The sequence below is a fragment of the Ursus maritimus genome, unplaced genomic scaffold, assembly GCF_017311325.1.
Source record: "Ursus maritimus isolate PB19 unplaced genomic scaffold, ASM1731132v1 scaffold_21, whole genome shotgun sequence".
Classification (NCBI taxonomy): Eukaryota; Metazoa; Chordata; class Mammalia; order Carnivora; family Ursidae; genus Ursus; species Ursus maritimus.
Window position 1 is genome coordinate 28,782,827 of NW_024424564.1, and position 15,552 is coordinate 28,798,378.

The 15,552-nt window shown below is 37.3% G+C and overlaps 1 protein-coding gene across 2 annotated transcripts; it reads right to left on the minus strand.

Moving 5' to 3' along the window:
* Positions 1-3,428: 3,428 nt before the first annotated feature.
* KERA (keratocan) lies at positions 3,429-11,337 on the minus strand. 2 transcript variants are annotated; one of them, XM_008687681.1, is made up of 3 exons: positions 11,086-11,337; positions 8,638-9,531; positions 3,429-4,423 (listed from the first exon to the last, which is right to left on the minus strand). In XM_008687681.1, the coding sequence occupies exons 2-3, from the start codon at positions 9,527-9,529 to the stop codon at positions 4,257-4,259; spliced, it is 1,059 nt and encodes a 352-aa protein (XP_008685903.1). In that variant the 5' UTR covers positions 9,530-9,531; positions 11,086-11,337; the 3' UTR covers positions 3,429-4,256. The 2 variants fall into 2 exon arrangements, with proteins under 2 accessions (XP_008685903.1, XP_008685902.1); XM_008687680.1 differs by lacking the exon at positions 11,086-11,337 and adding an exon at positions 10,839-11,053 and having other exon boundaries at positions 3,430-4,423.
* Between the last annotated feature and the right edge of the window lie 4,215 nt (positions 11,338-15,552).

Below are 15,552 nucleotides of genomic sequence, written 5' to 3' on the forward strand. Positions count from 1 at the left end.
CACTTGTCCTTTTTTTTCTTTCTCTTCTTGCCTTCTTTTAGACTCAATAAATACTCTTTGCTACTCTACTTTTCCCTTGTCTTAGTTTAACAGTTCTACATTCTTTACCAATATATTGTGGTTAACTTTGAAAAAATTCATTCTTCCTATATGACATATAATTCTAACTTTAACCAATAAAATTTACACTCTTCCTGGCCAATGCATGGTTCTTAGAACACTGAAACTTTTAAATATCTCAATCTATACATCCATCTATCTATTTATCAATACACACTCACATTTCCATTCAATCATGTTGTGGGGTGGAGGATTCATTGGATTCTTTGACACCAATTTTATAAAAGATGTCTTCTGGGAATTATCTCGCACCATACAGTTCTTCTGCCTAGGTTTTTTTGTTTTGTTTTCTTTTCTTTTGTTTTGTTTTTGAAAAGAGAATTTAGAGAAAGCAAATAAAACAATCTGTTACAGGGTTCTTACCACCAAAAGCCTATCTTTTTTTTTTTGAAGGTTATCATTTGCAAATATACTGCTCATGATCATTGGATACTGCCTTTTCTTTTATTTTTGCTCCTTTTTTACTTGCTTATGAATGAAGCTTATCATATTTACAGTGTGACTTCATAGATAAAAGTGTTTTGTTTTAGTTAGGGCCATACCATGAGACATTGAGCGCTATCAAGATCCCATAACTTCAAAAATGGCTTGAGCTTGTCACCCAGTTTTTTTCTTGATTTTTAAAAATTATTGGTAATAGTTACAATGTATACACCAAGAAAGAGAACAGCAGATTATTTGTAAATTTTAAAGACTTTATAGTAACTTTGTGCATATATTTAAAAAATAATTTCTGACAGAAGCTTACTCTATTCCTCCTAGCTTCATTGGTCAATACTTAGAATAATGCCTGCCTTTTCTCAATCTGTCCCCTGCCCTTGACTCAGTCTTCCCTCATACACATATGAATATTTAAATGCAGAATTCTCCCAAGAGTTTTGGAACTATTAACAAAATCTAGAAACTTTTACCTCCATATTTATGTGCCTATCCAGACCCCTCCTTTCAACATTAGTCCTCATTCAACAGCTTACATGACTTCTTTTGGATGAATCAAAATAATTTCAAACTAACTATGTCTAAAATCAAACTCATGATCTACTAGCATGGTCCTCTTAGAAAACACATTGCTGTGTATTCAGCTTTGCAAGCAGAAACCTTACCACCTCCTTGCTCTTTTTTTTTTTTTTTTAAGATTTTATTTATTTATTTGACAGAGAGAGAGGCAGGGAGAAAAGGAACACAAGCAGGGGGAGTGGGAGAAGCAGGCTTCCCACTTAGCGGGGAGCCCGATGTGGGGCTCCATACAGGAACGCTGGGATCATGACCTGAGTCGAAGGCAGACGCTTAATCGCTTAATGACTGAGCCACCCAAGTGTCCCCACCTCCTTGCTCTTGCTCCCATCTATCCAATCAACCACCAAATCCTGACAGTATTAGATCCTATTTCTCTCACGTTTGTCCATGTCCTTCCATTTCTAGCAACCCCATCATTGCCATTATACTCTAAGCTACTCTGTTTTTTTTTAAATTTGTGCCGTAAGATTAAAATCCTAACTGATCTATTCCCATTTAGTCTTAAAATTCCCTCCAAACAGTTTCACTCACTACACCAAGAAGCTTGCCCATATATGTATGTATGTCTAGATCTATGTAGCTATATATTGCATACAATAATAATAAACATTTATTTAGCACTTACCATGTGTTTCACACTCTTCCAGACACTTTACGTATCCTAACTCATTTAATTCTCACCATAAGGTAGATGCTATTTCTTGTCCCCATTTCGTAAATGTGAAGAGACTGAGGCACAAAGAATTTAAAGATTCTGCCCAGGACCACAAAGCGAGAAAGCTGGGGTTTATCACTACATGATATTAACCCTCAATGAACAGAATCCCTTCTGACTTAAGACTCTTCAGGAACTTCTAAATTGTTCCTAGAAACTACAGTGTCTAAATTCTACCTGAACTATCCTTCCCTCCCACCAGTGATAAATACTTCTCATCCTTTATGTGTTTCCTTAATCATTACTTTTTTAGAGAATCTTTATATCAAATCAGTGTTAGTAATTCCTTTGTACCATGTAGCTGTCTGTTAATAGCATTTATCACAGATAAAATTTTATATATTTTTGTGGTTTTTCACCTAATTGGTGTCTTATCCACTATAGTGAAAACTATTATATCCCCAGTGTGTAGTACAGTCTGGTATATATATATGGTACTCGATGTCTATTTTCTGAAATAAATAAAGAAAAAAAAAGATAGGAAGGAAGGAAAGAAGGGTGGGAGAGAGGGAGGGAGGAAGCAGAGGAGGGAGGGGGAAGAGAGGGAATTCTTAGAGTTGAAAAGGTCACAAAGGAACATTTTACAGCTTTGCTTCAAGATCAGGAATTCCTTTTATAGCCTTTCTCTTGAACCATCACTCATTCTCTGAACAGTCCCTATGGTGGGTAACTGCATCTCAAGAAAAGCTGCTTTCATTGTTGGGTGATGCTGAACAGCTATTAGAAAATTCTTCCTTAGCTAGAGTTAAAATATGGGTCCATATACATTTCACCCATATGTTCTCCTCTTCATTTTGGAGCTCCTGGAATACATTTTATCCCTTTTTCACATGGCAAGTTTTCAAATATTTAAAGTTCTTATATTTCTCTCAACATATTCTTGTTCCCCAGCCTAATGATATAGGATTACTTATATTTTCATGACATAAATTTAATAATTTTCTTTATGTGCTTTCAAGTTTTTTTTAAAAATATTCTTTTCTTAATGTCAATTAATTTCATTTCTTGCCTTTAGCCAGCATTTTAAAAACTCTGTTCAAAGTGTGTTAATTGGTTCTTCCCTCCTAAGCCCAAATAAGTTTTCTTGTGAAAATAAGTAGGCAAAACTGTACATTATGCTCTTTTCTTAAGAATCCACCTTATAGAATAACATTACATTTCTGAGAAGACTTGGTGTAAAGTAACATGTTAGATTTTCCTTAATCTGTTTTTTCACAAACATATATGATCATTTTTCTAGGGAAATACATCAAATTGTATAGGATATTTCAGAATACTATTTGGAAAGTACATAAATTCATGTATTAATCTCCATGGAATATTTATGGTTTATAGATATATCTTAAAAATTAGAAGTCTAAAGTAAACTGCACTTTGTTACTAAATGAAATCCTGGGTTATTCTTTTTGACTCATGAGAAATAGGTGTATTATGTTAAGTGATTACAGTATAAATTTTTTCTTATGTTTATCAGAAGAGAAGGAAAAACAAGGTAGGAGAAAATATATTTGCATATATTCATTGTAGAAAAATAGAGATTATTGTTATTGTAATACCTTTTATTAAAATACGTTCTTAATAAAACTTGTAAATAATGCACCTGAAATAAATATTTTACTACTATTTCATTAGAAAGCATTCACTCTTTTTATTTAAAAAATCCAAAACCACTGGCAAATATAAGAGCTGAACAATTCGCAATTCAAGTGGATTTCTAATGGCAAAACACTAAGATTCTGCAATAACAAATGTAAAACTTAGGACTTGTTTAATCGATAGAGTACGCTGTACTATATTAAGAACAACAGCTATAAAAAATAGTAATGAACTGAAGATTACTGTTTTTCTGTTATTTAGTACTAAATGGCTAAAAGTCTCCTTTCATGAAGTATTTAATACATTTCCTATCCATTCTTGAGCTAAATACCACACTTACACTTACAAATGCTACTTAGCCATCTGAAATTAATTATGATGAAGAAATGTTTCATTTTTTTTCATTTTTTCAGATCTCCTTACCTCCTGTTAGATTACTGTATCTCTACTATTAATATAATATCTGCATAAGCAATTTTGAACATATGCAAACAGATGTCTTTTATATTGCATAACAATACAATTGCTTTATTTGATATTAGTAAGCTGTGGAAGAGACAAAAAAGAACTATCTTTGAGTTGATAAACTATCTGAACTCTGTGTCTGTTTTATTAATTAAAGAAAAGCCAACCGTGCTACATATCATTGGTGAAAGCATCTTTGAATAGAAAACATAAGCTGTACAAACAAAAACGGTGGCCAAGAGCAATTGGAAACGTGACTTTTGTCTTAAAGTTATGAATGGTACCCAAATTTCATTTCAGAAATATTAGCTCATTAAACAGATTTCAGATGTTGAAGATGTGTTTAAATAATGACAGCCTGAAGGAGCCTGAAGCAGTTCATTAAATCCATTGGAATTGGTGGTTTGATTTCATTTCCATCCAGACGGAGGTAGCGAAGGTGAGGTCCGTAACCGAAGGAGTCTTGTTCTGCAGGCAATGTGGGAGGACATATTACAGAGACGTTCACATCTACGGAGACAAAGATGGCATGAACAAATGAATTAGAACAGAGGAGACCAGGTGCGAGAAGACCAAGAAGCCACGAAACAGTCTTGTAGAGGGCTTAGCAGCCTGGTCTGTGGCAGTGCCAGAGACACCAATCATTTTTGTCAAGTTGGAGGTATATCTGTCTTATAAAAGTAACCCCGTTCAAAATATGCAACATATATATAGTTGTCTTACTCCATATTCAGTTATACTTTGAACACCGCACGAGAAAGGACATATTGTTAACAGCTGTGATGGAGGGATGCCTGGGGGATTCAGCAGGTTAAGCATTTGACATCAGCTCAGGTCATGATCTCAGGGTCCTGGGATGGACGCTGCATTGGGCTCCTTGCTCAGCTGGGAGTCTGCTTCTCCCTCTCCTCTGCCCTCCCCACCCCCACCTTTGCATGCTCTCTCTCTCGCTTGCTCTCTTTCTCTCTCTAAATAAATAAATAAAATCTTAAAAAAAAATAAAAACTGCGATGGAAATAAAAGAATATACATCATCTGTTTTCTAAGCTTCCAGGTGAGATAAGGCATGCTTAGACTACTATAAAATGAGATGGGTAGTATTTAGGACATTTGAAGTGGAGACAAAGGTTCATAGAAGGAATGGTTAGGTGCATGGGTAGGTGGAAGGATGGATGGCTGTGTAAGTGGCAAATCAGTCTATTATCAGGGAAAGTGCTTAAAAGTTACCTTAAAATGCAAAATTTCCAATTAATAGTGTATGATGAGTTTTTTAAAAAGTACATTTAACATGTTTACATATATAATACTTACAGAAAAGAACCTTGAATCTTTATACTTAAATGTATTTAATTAGAAAGGATGTATTTGCCAAGAATCGAATTACAAAGATCCAAGCCAGGAAATATCCCACCAGCTTTTTCAGATGGTGAGGATGTGAGAAATCATGCACCTGCCTTGGACCAGAGCCCTTGGCATCAATGACTGTACTGAAATATAGGAGTATTCAGGAGAGAAAACCTGTTAAAATAGCAAAATTGAGACAAGTGTGCATAATAACTGATTCCAACCATGAGTCTGTATACTGCTTTTACGTCTCATTTGAAACTATTTTGAGAAAGAGGTCTTCCCTTGGAAGATGAGACCCACCTAACTTTGGCAATGGCCTTTGTTTATGCTTACAGCGAGGTTCCTATGCTCTGATCTTATGCCATTTTGTGAATTCAACTTGCTAAAAATAATGACTCATAGTGTATAGCAGTTTGTGTATATAAAGTTATCTTTCACATGCATTATTACTTTATCATCACAGTGTTTATCAGGCAATATGATTATTCTCCCTACCTGGGGATTGCAAGTGGTTCAGACAGGTAAGGTAATGCACACAAGGTATTTTAGCAAGTAAGTGGCCAGAGCTGAGTCCCAGCCTTGTCCTTTTCCTACTAATGGGATCCTTTGCCTTCTGGAGAGACCATGTCCCTTTTAATGTGCTACCATCCTTATTACCCTTACGCCCCGTAACCAATGCATGTCTGAATAAATGTAATGTGAGAAGCAAGTTCTAAATGTAGTTATATTTTCATAAATTCATTATGGCATTTCTTAGAGAACACAGAGAAGTAACTTATTTGAATAGATAACATTTTTTTTTTTTTGCCAAATTTACTCCTTTAAATTGTTCAGAAAAAATAAATATTTCCATGTTTTTTCATAAGAAAAGGTCACGGTCTGGTAAAGTCTAAGAACTCTTCATATAAAAGCTATGTTTCTTGGAAATCACTTTATTAACAACTAGAGTAGATTATGCAGCCAGAAGAAACAAGTACTTTAACAGTTATTATAGCACAGTGTGATATGCCAGCGAGCCAATAATTCTAGCCAGGGAAATTCTTATTTCACATTTATTTTCTGGGAATATAGAAATGACTGTGCCTGATATCTACATTAAGGAACAAATAAATCTCTCTTTGTTGTTGCTGTTAAAATTATTCTTACCTGGGTTGATAGAAATTTTTCTAAAGTCTTGTATTCTGGAAATTGAAGAAAATGTGGTGGGATTTATACTGCATGGGTAAGAAACAACTCTTAAAATGAGAAGGCCTGAGCTCAGGTCCTGTATTATATTTATTCTTTGTCCTTGGGCAAGTATCCTCACTTAGTTGACCCTCAGTTTCTTTCTTCAGAAACTCTTAACGATTTACCAACCAAGATTCTCGTGAGGATTAATTTGTGATTTTCAAAGTGTGGTCCTTGGACCAGCAGCATCAATACCTCCTGGGAACTAAATTGTTAGACCTACTGAGTCAGAAAATGTGGAGGTGGGGCTGGCGAGCTTTATTTTATAAGCCTTCCCGATGATCCTGATGCTTGCTAAGGTATGAGAACAACTGAAGAACAGAAATATATGAGAAAATACTGTAAAACTTTTAAAAACGCGAGTGGAGGAAGAACAGAGTCCTACTCTTTTTTGTATAACTTTGTGTAACTATGTAAGTGGTGGGTGAACGTGCCCATCAGCGTGCTGAATTCTGCTATCTCACTCCTAAAACCCCTTTTCTCAGCTTCTAAGGGGAATCCCCAGTTCATAAACAGTGATCTGTGTGGAATCCCTTTAAATTCACTTCCCATACCAAATGTCTATGGGACTTCTGTTGCCAGATAAGGAATGCACCTGTAGACAGAACTTTCATCAGGAAAAAAAAAAAAAAAAAAAAAAAAGCATGTATTTAGGTCAATATTGACTGTAGTTCTATCTGGTTCGGTGAAACAGATTCAGTGATTAAGTTCTTTCTTTCTTTCTTTCTTTCTTTCTTTCTTTCTTTCTTTCTTTCTTTCTTTCTTTTTTTCTCTGTGCATCTTTGGCTTTTGACTACAGGATTAAACGATGTGTGTCATCACCGTGGAAAAATGTGGCAGCAGCCTCTTTGTTAATTCCTGGATTATATGCTCAAGTATGCTGGCAGAAAAACCAAAAAAAAAAAAAAAAAAAAAGAAATGAAAGAAAAGAAAAAGAAAAAGGCTTGAATAACTGAGCAGTACCCAGTGGAAAAATAGTCTATTCTCATAAATAGGATGTCTGTGTGATTATTTGCCTAAAGGAAACTAATGAATAATAACCAAGCAGTACCACCTTCGGACAATACCTGTGCCATTTTCCTACAAACTATCCGACTGATTCTAACTTTAGGAATGTATTTTCTAAGGCTGTGCAGGAGAAGTCTCCTCAGATAATCTTCCTAAAGGGCTTGTGCCAGGGTTGAGGCTAGGCATCCAGTTGGTTGCAGTGCCCCTGTGGCTAGACCACGATACTGTCCGCCCCTGCAGCAGGGTCAGCCTGGTCTCAGCAAGGACTGTGAAGACACCATGTTTGCAGTTAGCATTTCCAGCCTTCCAGCCTTCCAGCCATAACCACATCTTCCCTTGATGGTACCTCTGCCCCCATGGCACTTCGCATTCATCTCTCTCTCCCTTATCAAAAGCTATTTTCAGGAAAGGAGCAATCATTCATTCTACCTTGTTGATTACCATTAGTCCTAAGAACTAACCAACTTCCAGGAACACTTGTTTCCATTTCAGTTGAACAAAGTGTTAATCTACACTGTTGGTTCCCAATGTTTTGTCCCCAGAGCAGCAGTCTCAGCATCACCTGGGAACTTGTTAGAAATGAGAAGTCTCAAGTATCAACCAGACTTACTCAATCAGGAACTTGGGGTGGAGCCACCAATCGGCACACTCTAAAGTTTGAGAAACCCTCGATCTAAAGCAGAGACTTTCATTACGGTGTTTCAGGCACCTGTAGTTTTTAGGATCAAGGTCCCTTTCTGATACCTCCTAAATCATATTCCTCCTACTACCATGCATGAGGTTGTTCATGCTTGGTACATTTTCCTAAATAAATCTACCCAGTGAGGCAGAAGTATTGGATTCTCCTAGGAGTAAAAGAAGATACATTTGGTTTCTCCAATGGATAATCACCCTTCGTAGATTACTAAGGTCCACTTTTCAATTTACAATTTGAAGCTTTGAACTTCTTGGTTCATTAAGATTGTGTGAGAATGAACAGATAAAGACAAAATACTGAAAGTTGAAAAAAGAAATCTAAGGGCACATTGGTTGGGGGCAGGGGGGTGGAAAGACCAGCACAGTTGTTATTCTTAAAGAAAACATAGAATAAGTTTAACGACCACGAGCATTTCAATCAAAGGCATACCCTGATGATCACTTACTTTTAATTTTGTTGTGATCAAGGTGAAGGTGCTGCAGATGAGCACTGATTCGGGGGACTTTTGTGAGTTGATTGTGAGACAGCTGAAGATCTAGAATTGAGGATACATCAAAACCACTCGAAGGGAGCCCTGCGTCTGACAATTTGTTGTGGTTTAGTCTCAGAAAGGCCACTTTGGGAATCACATTAAAATAATTTTCCGGTATTCCTTCAATGGAATTGTTGTCCAAAAACAGTTGCATTGTGTTGGCTGGTAATCTTGGTGGCATATTCCTCAGGGCATTCTTGGCCATATTTAGCTGCATGAGGTTCTTGAGTCCCTTGAAAGTGTCTCTCTGAAAGGCATTGTCTAGTAGTTTATTGTGCTGCAGGTCAAGAAGGGTCAGGTTCTCCAGATTGCTGAAGGTCCCCTGAGGAATTCTGGACACCTTGTTTCTGGCCAATTGTAATTGTTCTAGACTTCTCGGCAATGGAGAAGGCACTTCCTCTAGCTCATTATCTTCCAGAAACAAGAAAAGCAGCTTTTTTAGTTGGCTCAGGGCTCCTTTTTCAATTCCATAGTTGGTGATTTTGTTCTTGTTTAGATTTATCCATCTCAGCTGGGTGGCATTCTCGAATGGCTTCTCAGGGATGGTCTCTATCATGTTGTTCTCAAGATAAAGATACCAGATCCTTGAAGGAATAGGAGGGATTTCTTTGAGACCTCGATTTTCACAGTATAAAGCGGTAGGGAAACTAGGGGGACAGAAGCACTCCCTGGGACAGTCAAAGTCATGAACAGCCCAATCCTCTGGTTCACTGACGTCATAGACCTGTCTTACACTTCGAGTCCATACGGTATCTGTTATAAATAACACCCAGACGATGAAAGAGACTGAGGTTGCCATTATCATACCTGGGATAGGGGATATAACTGTTAGATGTTGGAATACATTGACCTTTAGAAAATTCTGTGTACCAAAATAGCCAGTAAACATTGTTTCTTTGGGGGAAGGTAAATACATGTCAACAACTTATGCACAGATATCAATGAGTACACATATATTTAGTAGGCACCATATGCAAAGCATTTTGCAAACACTGAAACTGGCTCACCACCTTCTAGCTTTCTGGTTTTAACCCAATCACAAGGAAAACTGAGAAATGGAAAGCAAATTTTAGGAGCTCTAAGTGCTTTTCCATCTCTAGCTATTGAATACAAGAAAGTTAACTGAAACCCGTAGTTGAATAAAGGAGTATAAAAAAAAGTGATCTTTTAATAACTCAAATTGAGAGTCTGTGTTGCTTCTAAGAAGTAAGCATATGCTTTTACTTTTACTCCTAAATGAGCAGAACATCTGGATGAGATTTCCCAGGCTCTTTGGCCCCTGCACCAAAGAAATAGAGAGATCAAAGAACATTTTAGCAGTTTGCTGTGAAGGAAGGTTTTAAGATATGAAGAAAAATGTGTCATTAGTCTCTTGCTCTGTTGCTCTACTTCTCCGGTAAGTTTCATATTGGGGTTTGGGGGAGACTTCTCATCTTGTAAGTACAAACTCAAGTTGTTCAACCAGGGAATTTGGATTATGAACTCTCTCTCACAATTAGGCAAGTAACATATTCAGCTATGGCATTACTATGGTTGATGAGAAACAAAGCAAAGAGCATGTTTAGGGACAGATCTCCATCTTCTCGGGATGGCTGCTAACAAAGACTAGGTTACCACTTATTACTGGTATATGACCACGTCAAGGGTATAAACCCTCCCCTGAAATAGCAACAACGTTATGGGCACAACAAACTGTTCCAACAGGAAAAATAATAAATATATATTATATTTATATATATATAAATATAATTACATATATACCAACAGTAACATTTTGACCAATGTACATTTAATTCCGTTGCTTAACCATAAGAACAGAATACATTTTACTGATTCTTCAGGAGAAAATAAAACAACATCATTTATAAAACGCTGATCTTTTCATCGTGCTACTAAATTGAGGGAAATGACAAGTGCAGAGCTGCTTCCGCGAGCTGTCGAATTTTTTACGATCGCAGAATTCTGCTCTGGTCATCTTCCAATAGAGACACGTTAAAACATTCTTTTCTTCAGAATAGGGATTTACTTTAGTTATTAAGCTGTAACCCTGCCTCTGATGAATCAGAACTTTGAATTCGTACCTTTAGGTTTTTAAAAGCACAAAAAGAGTTTACCTTGCTGTCCAGGAATATACCGTTGAGTCCTGAGTCTGGGTCTGAAGTTTGCTCAAACTCAGTTAAGGGGAGAAACAAAAACAAAAACAAAACAAAACAAAACAAAAAAACCCTGTGACTATAACGGTTTGTTTTTATTTTATGCTGTCAAGCCTGCTATGAGAAAAAAGAAAACCTGCTAGGACCAGTCACGGGGAACACCTTTTGATCTATTGTTTCCACTTTGACAGGACTTCAGAATGCTTACCTCAGCCTTCTTGGATCTTCTTCTTCCTTTTCTATTGGTCACTGCTCATTCCCAGGAATGGATTGACCCGGGCTCCACTGTCGTGTTTTTATGAGTCCTCCCCAAAATATATGCATCAGTGGCTCCAACTTTAACCCCTCCAACAGCCACAGCACCTCGGCACCTAGGCAGCTCAGCACAGGAAATTCTGGCTCTAAGCGCAAGACCCTATAGCAAAAATTCAGAGCAATTGTCACTCTGAAGTCACAGTTCCAAAGATGTGGTAATGTACTGATATCTAGACCTGTTCAGCCAGCAGGCAACGGAAGACAGTTTTGATTTCAAGTCTAACCAGAAGAGATTGTAAAGTGTTTCTTTTTCTCTAGAAAATCTTTTTTCAAAATAGAATACAAAGGAGTAAGTGCTGATGCCCTCTGTTTCGATGGAAATATTTTACTCATTTCTCATATAAAACAGATGTTGGAATTCTGTTTAGGTATATTGTGTTTGAGGGAAAGATAGAAAAATGTATTTGAAAAATGTAAAAATGAAGTCTGAGAAGCTATGCCTGATGTTGGCACTAAACATGGTGTTATGCTCCGTTGTATAGAAATAAGTTTTGTCTCTCTGTTTCCTACTGGGAGCGTTATTCCAAGTAATTATTAAAATAAGATTTTTTTTCTCATTAGAACAGATGTTCTGCATTTAGTCCATTATAAGACATTCCGTTGCACAGCTATTCGTTTTCCTTTAACACATAGATCTGAGATAATGTCCTCTAGTTCTTATATTTGAGAAGAAGAGTCGTTATGCCATTTGAAGAAAGACACAAATAAAAATAATTTTCAAACATTCCATGGGTGGATTGTAAACATTTTGTTTTTCAAAATGTATCTTATTCTGAGGTCAGGAAGTTTAATTCACGTGACTCAGTCAGCACTGCTCACACAAGCGTCATCAAAGATAGAGCACAGAGAGGAGGAGAGGCGGAGAAGGCCCTGGACGCAAAAGACCTTTCCTGAACCCCCCACCTCCTGCCTCCTAACCGTCGGCAGGTCAGTTAGAGCTCTACCAGCTCACCACCTTGCAGGACTACCGCTCGGGGTCGGCCCTACTTTGTCCTACATGCTTTTGGAAACCTTAGCCTTCCTTAAGCATTAGCAGTATGCTCTCAACCGGGAAGTTCATTTATGTTTAAGGGCTTTTATAGGCTAAGATCTCATTCAGACACGATCTCTTAGTGGCTTTTACAGGTACACTTATCTCACATGTGAGAAAAAAATCAAGTGTTAATTGCTTTCTCAAAACACTGATTTCTCCATTGCGGTTCTCCTTTCCTCTCTCTTCCTAAGCCCTCAGGATATACACAACAGATGATCTTCAAATCTGCACAGCCGCCTCTAGCTAATAGTCTCTTTTCTTTCTTAATTTTCTTTTTTAGCCAAATTACTTGAGTCATTTCTTGATTCATTGACACAAATGTTGCTGCATGTTCACTGTAGGAAATTACAGAAAGATTGGCTGCCTCCAATCTTCATTTCCTGTTGGCCATGACACCCATGATCCACCCACCCAAAGATGGCTTCTAATCCCTCTGCTTCCCTAAAATTGTTGTGACAAAAATCAGCAAGGATCTTCAGGTTTACTGATATATTGACGCTTTTTAGTGTTTGGCTTACTTGACTTGTGACTTTTGACAATATTGACCCACCCCTTTTATTAAATGTTTCTCTTTGTTTCTGTGACATTCTCTCCTAGTTTTCCCTTCCCTTTCTTTGAGAAATTTTCCCATTTATATCCTGAACCTTTCTGTTTCCTCTAAAAATTTTTTAAAAGTGTTTCTAGCATTTGGAGCTGTTTGAGATTCTGTCCTCTGCTCTGTGTTCTTCTTGCTCTCTACACGTTTCCTGTAGGGTTCTGAAGTTTTAACTGTTCCCTCCGTTATGACGACTCACCTGAGTCTTTATCTCTCGCTCAGCCTCTGGAAGAAGACTTGCACTTTCGTGTGTGTGTATATACCTGCTTTCTGGAACTCTCCTCTTGCGCATCTCAAAGGCGTGCATCTAAAACGAAGTTCACGGTCTCCCTTTACTGCTAACTGCTCTTATCATTTACTTTTAAATGCTACTATCATCTTATTCAGTCTCCCAAACCAGAAACCTGGAAATCATTCTTAACTCTTCCTTCCCATTTTGCGAGCATCTGAAAACAATCACATTTTAGAGACCCTGGGAGACGTGATATAAATAAAAATGACCATCTACAATGCTTGCCTAATTTGGTATCATTGCTTCCAGACTAAAAACACAGGATGTTTTCCACTGTCGGTATAATCTCTGTCTGTCTGTATCTTGATTTTTCCTATAGCAATCCAACCTACCCTCCTTTGATTACCGATTCCTGGAGGATGAGGACTTAAACCCTTCATTGCAACTGCGTAAGTGGAAGTTCAACACGTGAAGTTAAGACAATGGTGAGAATGTCCGAGTCACGCTAGCTGTTAAAAGAATTAATGAAAGATTTTGCTCAGCTAAATACACACAAAAGGTATATGCACCACTTTGATAGTCATGAGTTTTCTGATTAGCGTAACTGTGTAAATAGAAACATGGTCAAAGGGGCGCCTGGGTGGCTCAGTCAGTTAAGCCTCTGCCTTGGGCACAGGTCATGATCTCAGGGTCCTGGGATCCAGCCCCACATGGGGCTCCCTGCTCAGCAGGGAGTCTGCTTCTCCCTCTCTGTCTGCCCCTCTGCCCTGTTCGTGCTCTCTCGCTCGCTTGCTCTCTCCCTCTCTCTTTCTCAAAATAAATAAATAAAATCTTAAAACAAAACAAAACAACATTGTGGAGAACCGTAGGTATATGGTAGAAAGAAAAGAAAGGTGAGTTAGGATTTTCTTTTGCGAATTACTAGGTGTTGAGCCTGCACAGCCTATCTGACCTCTGTGAGCCTGAGTCTACCCCTAGTGCACCAGCCCGGACTGCGCTCCCAAGGGTCATTTGAAACTCAAGTAAGATAATGGAGGTGATAATGTCAGATAAGTGCAGGAAAATTTCATAGTAAAAGAAGTTAAAGCCCAAGGATAACTTACAAATCATCTCTTCAAACTCTCTCCTTTTACATAGGAGGGAAATGAGACCCAAAAATTTCTTTTAGCAATGTGATATCGGCATCTTGGCCTAGCCTACCTGAGGGAAGTCCTTCTAGAAACTTGAGGTGGGGCTAACGTGTTTTTATTGCCATTGTTCTTTTAACCTCTTTTCTTCCTTTTAGCATTTTCAGTGTTTCCTATTTGCTTATCTTGCTTCTACCTCTTGCTGTTAAAAGGTGTGTGTTGGGGGGGCTAAATTGTCTTAGACTGAGGGACTTATCTTGTCATGTCTTGAAGACCATTGACATTATAAAACAGAAGGCAATACACGAGGGTATTAAAGACATGAAACTCTAGTAGAAGTTCAAATTTGTTGGCATGTGTCTGACACACCGATTTCAGCCATGGTTGGTCTATCGGGTGCTGCCAAGAGCTGGGTTTACATACAATTGACTGGACTTCTGCAAAGGGAAATAATTTTCTCTGAATAGATCAGTTTTAGCCTTGTTTGACTAAACTCTGTCAAATAACTTAAAAATATGAACAGTATCCACTAAACTACATAGCTAACACACACATACATTTATAATTTAAAATCTTTTCCAAAATAATACATTTAAAATATAGTAATGACACTTAAATGGTCTAAACCACTTCAAAGCTGATAAGACAGCATTGCCCCAGTCCATTCACTCCCCAAGTATGAACCTCACTCCCAAGAGGCCATACTTTCAAAGCTATTGTGGATTTCTCTTAGTGCTAACCTTAATTTTCTTGCTTGGATTATTTTTGTTTGACTTACCAATTTTAAACAGCAATTATTAGATAAAGATTTAGCACATTTGCTCCGGCCCCCTCTTTACCCCACCAGTCGCCCTGATTCCCTTCAATAACCCCTAATGTATGCACGAACTTTGATTAAATAAATATCTATTGCATACATTCTTGCACAATAGAAATATTGTTTGCTGCTGAAATAGTGCAAAATTATCTTAATTCCTTCATTGTACTGCATTTATTTGCTATATATATATACAAAAACTATATATAGTATATTTTACATACATATACAACTATTCCACTAATATTTTCTAAAATCTCAAACAGAATTGTCAAACCATTTTGAAGATCTTTTTACACCCATTGAGTAGGGACAACAGAGTGTGCCAGTTAAAAGCCAGACCCACTTGGGTTTGAATAAATCTCTGCCATTTACGAGCTGAGACTTTGAACAATTACTTTTCTTTGCCTTTGTCTCCTTGTCTATAAAGTAAGGATGATGATGATAATGTATTAGTAATAGTGAGAATACCTCCCTCAGAGGATTGTTGTGAAAATTACATGAATTAATATTTTCAAAGCATGTAGAGGATTATAAAACATTACTAACTAAAATC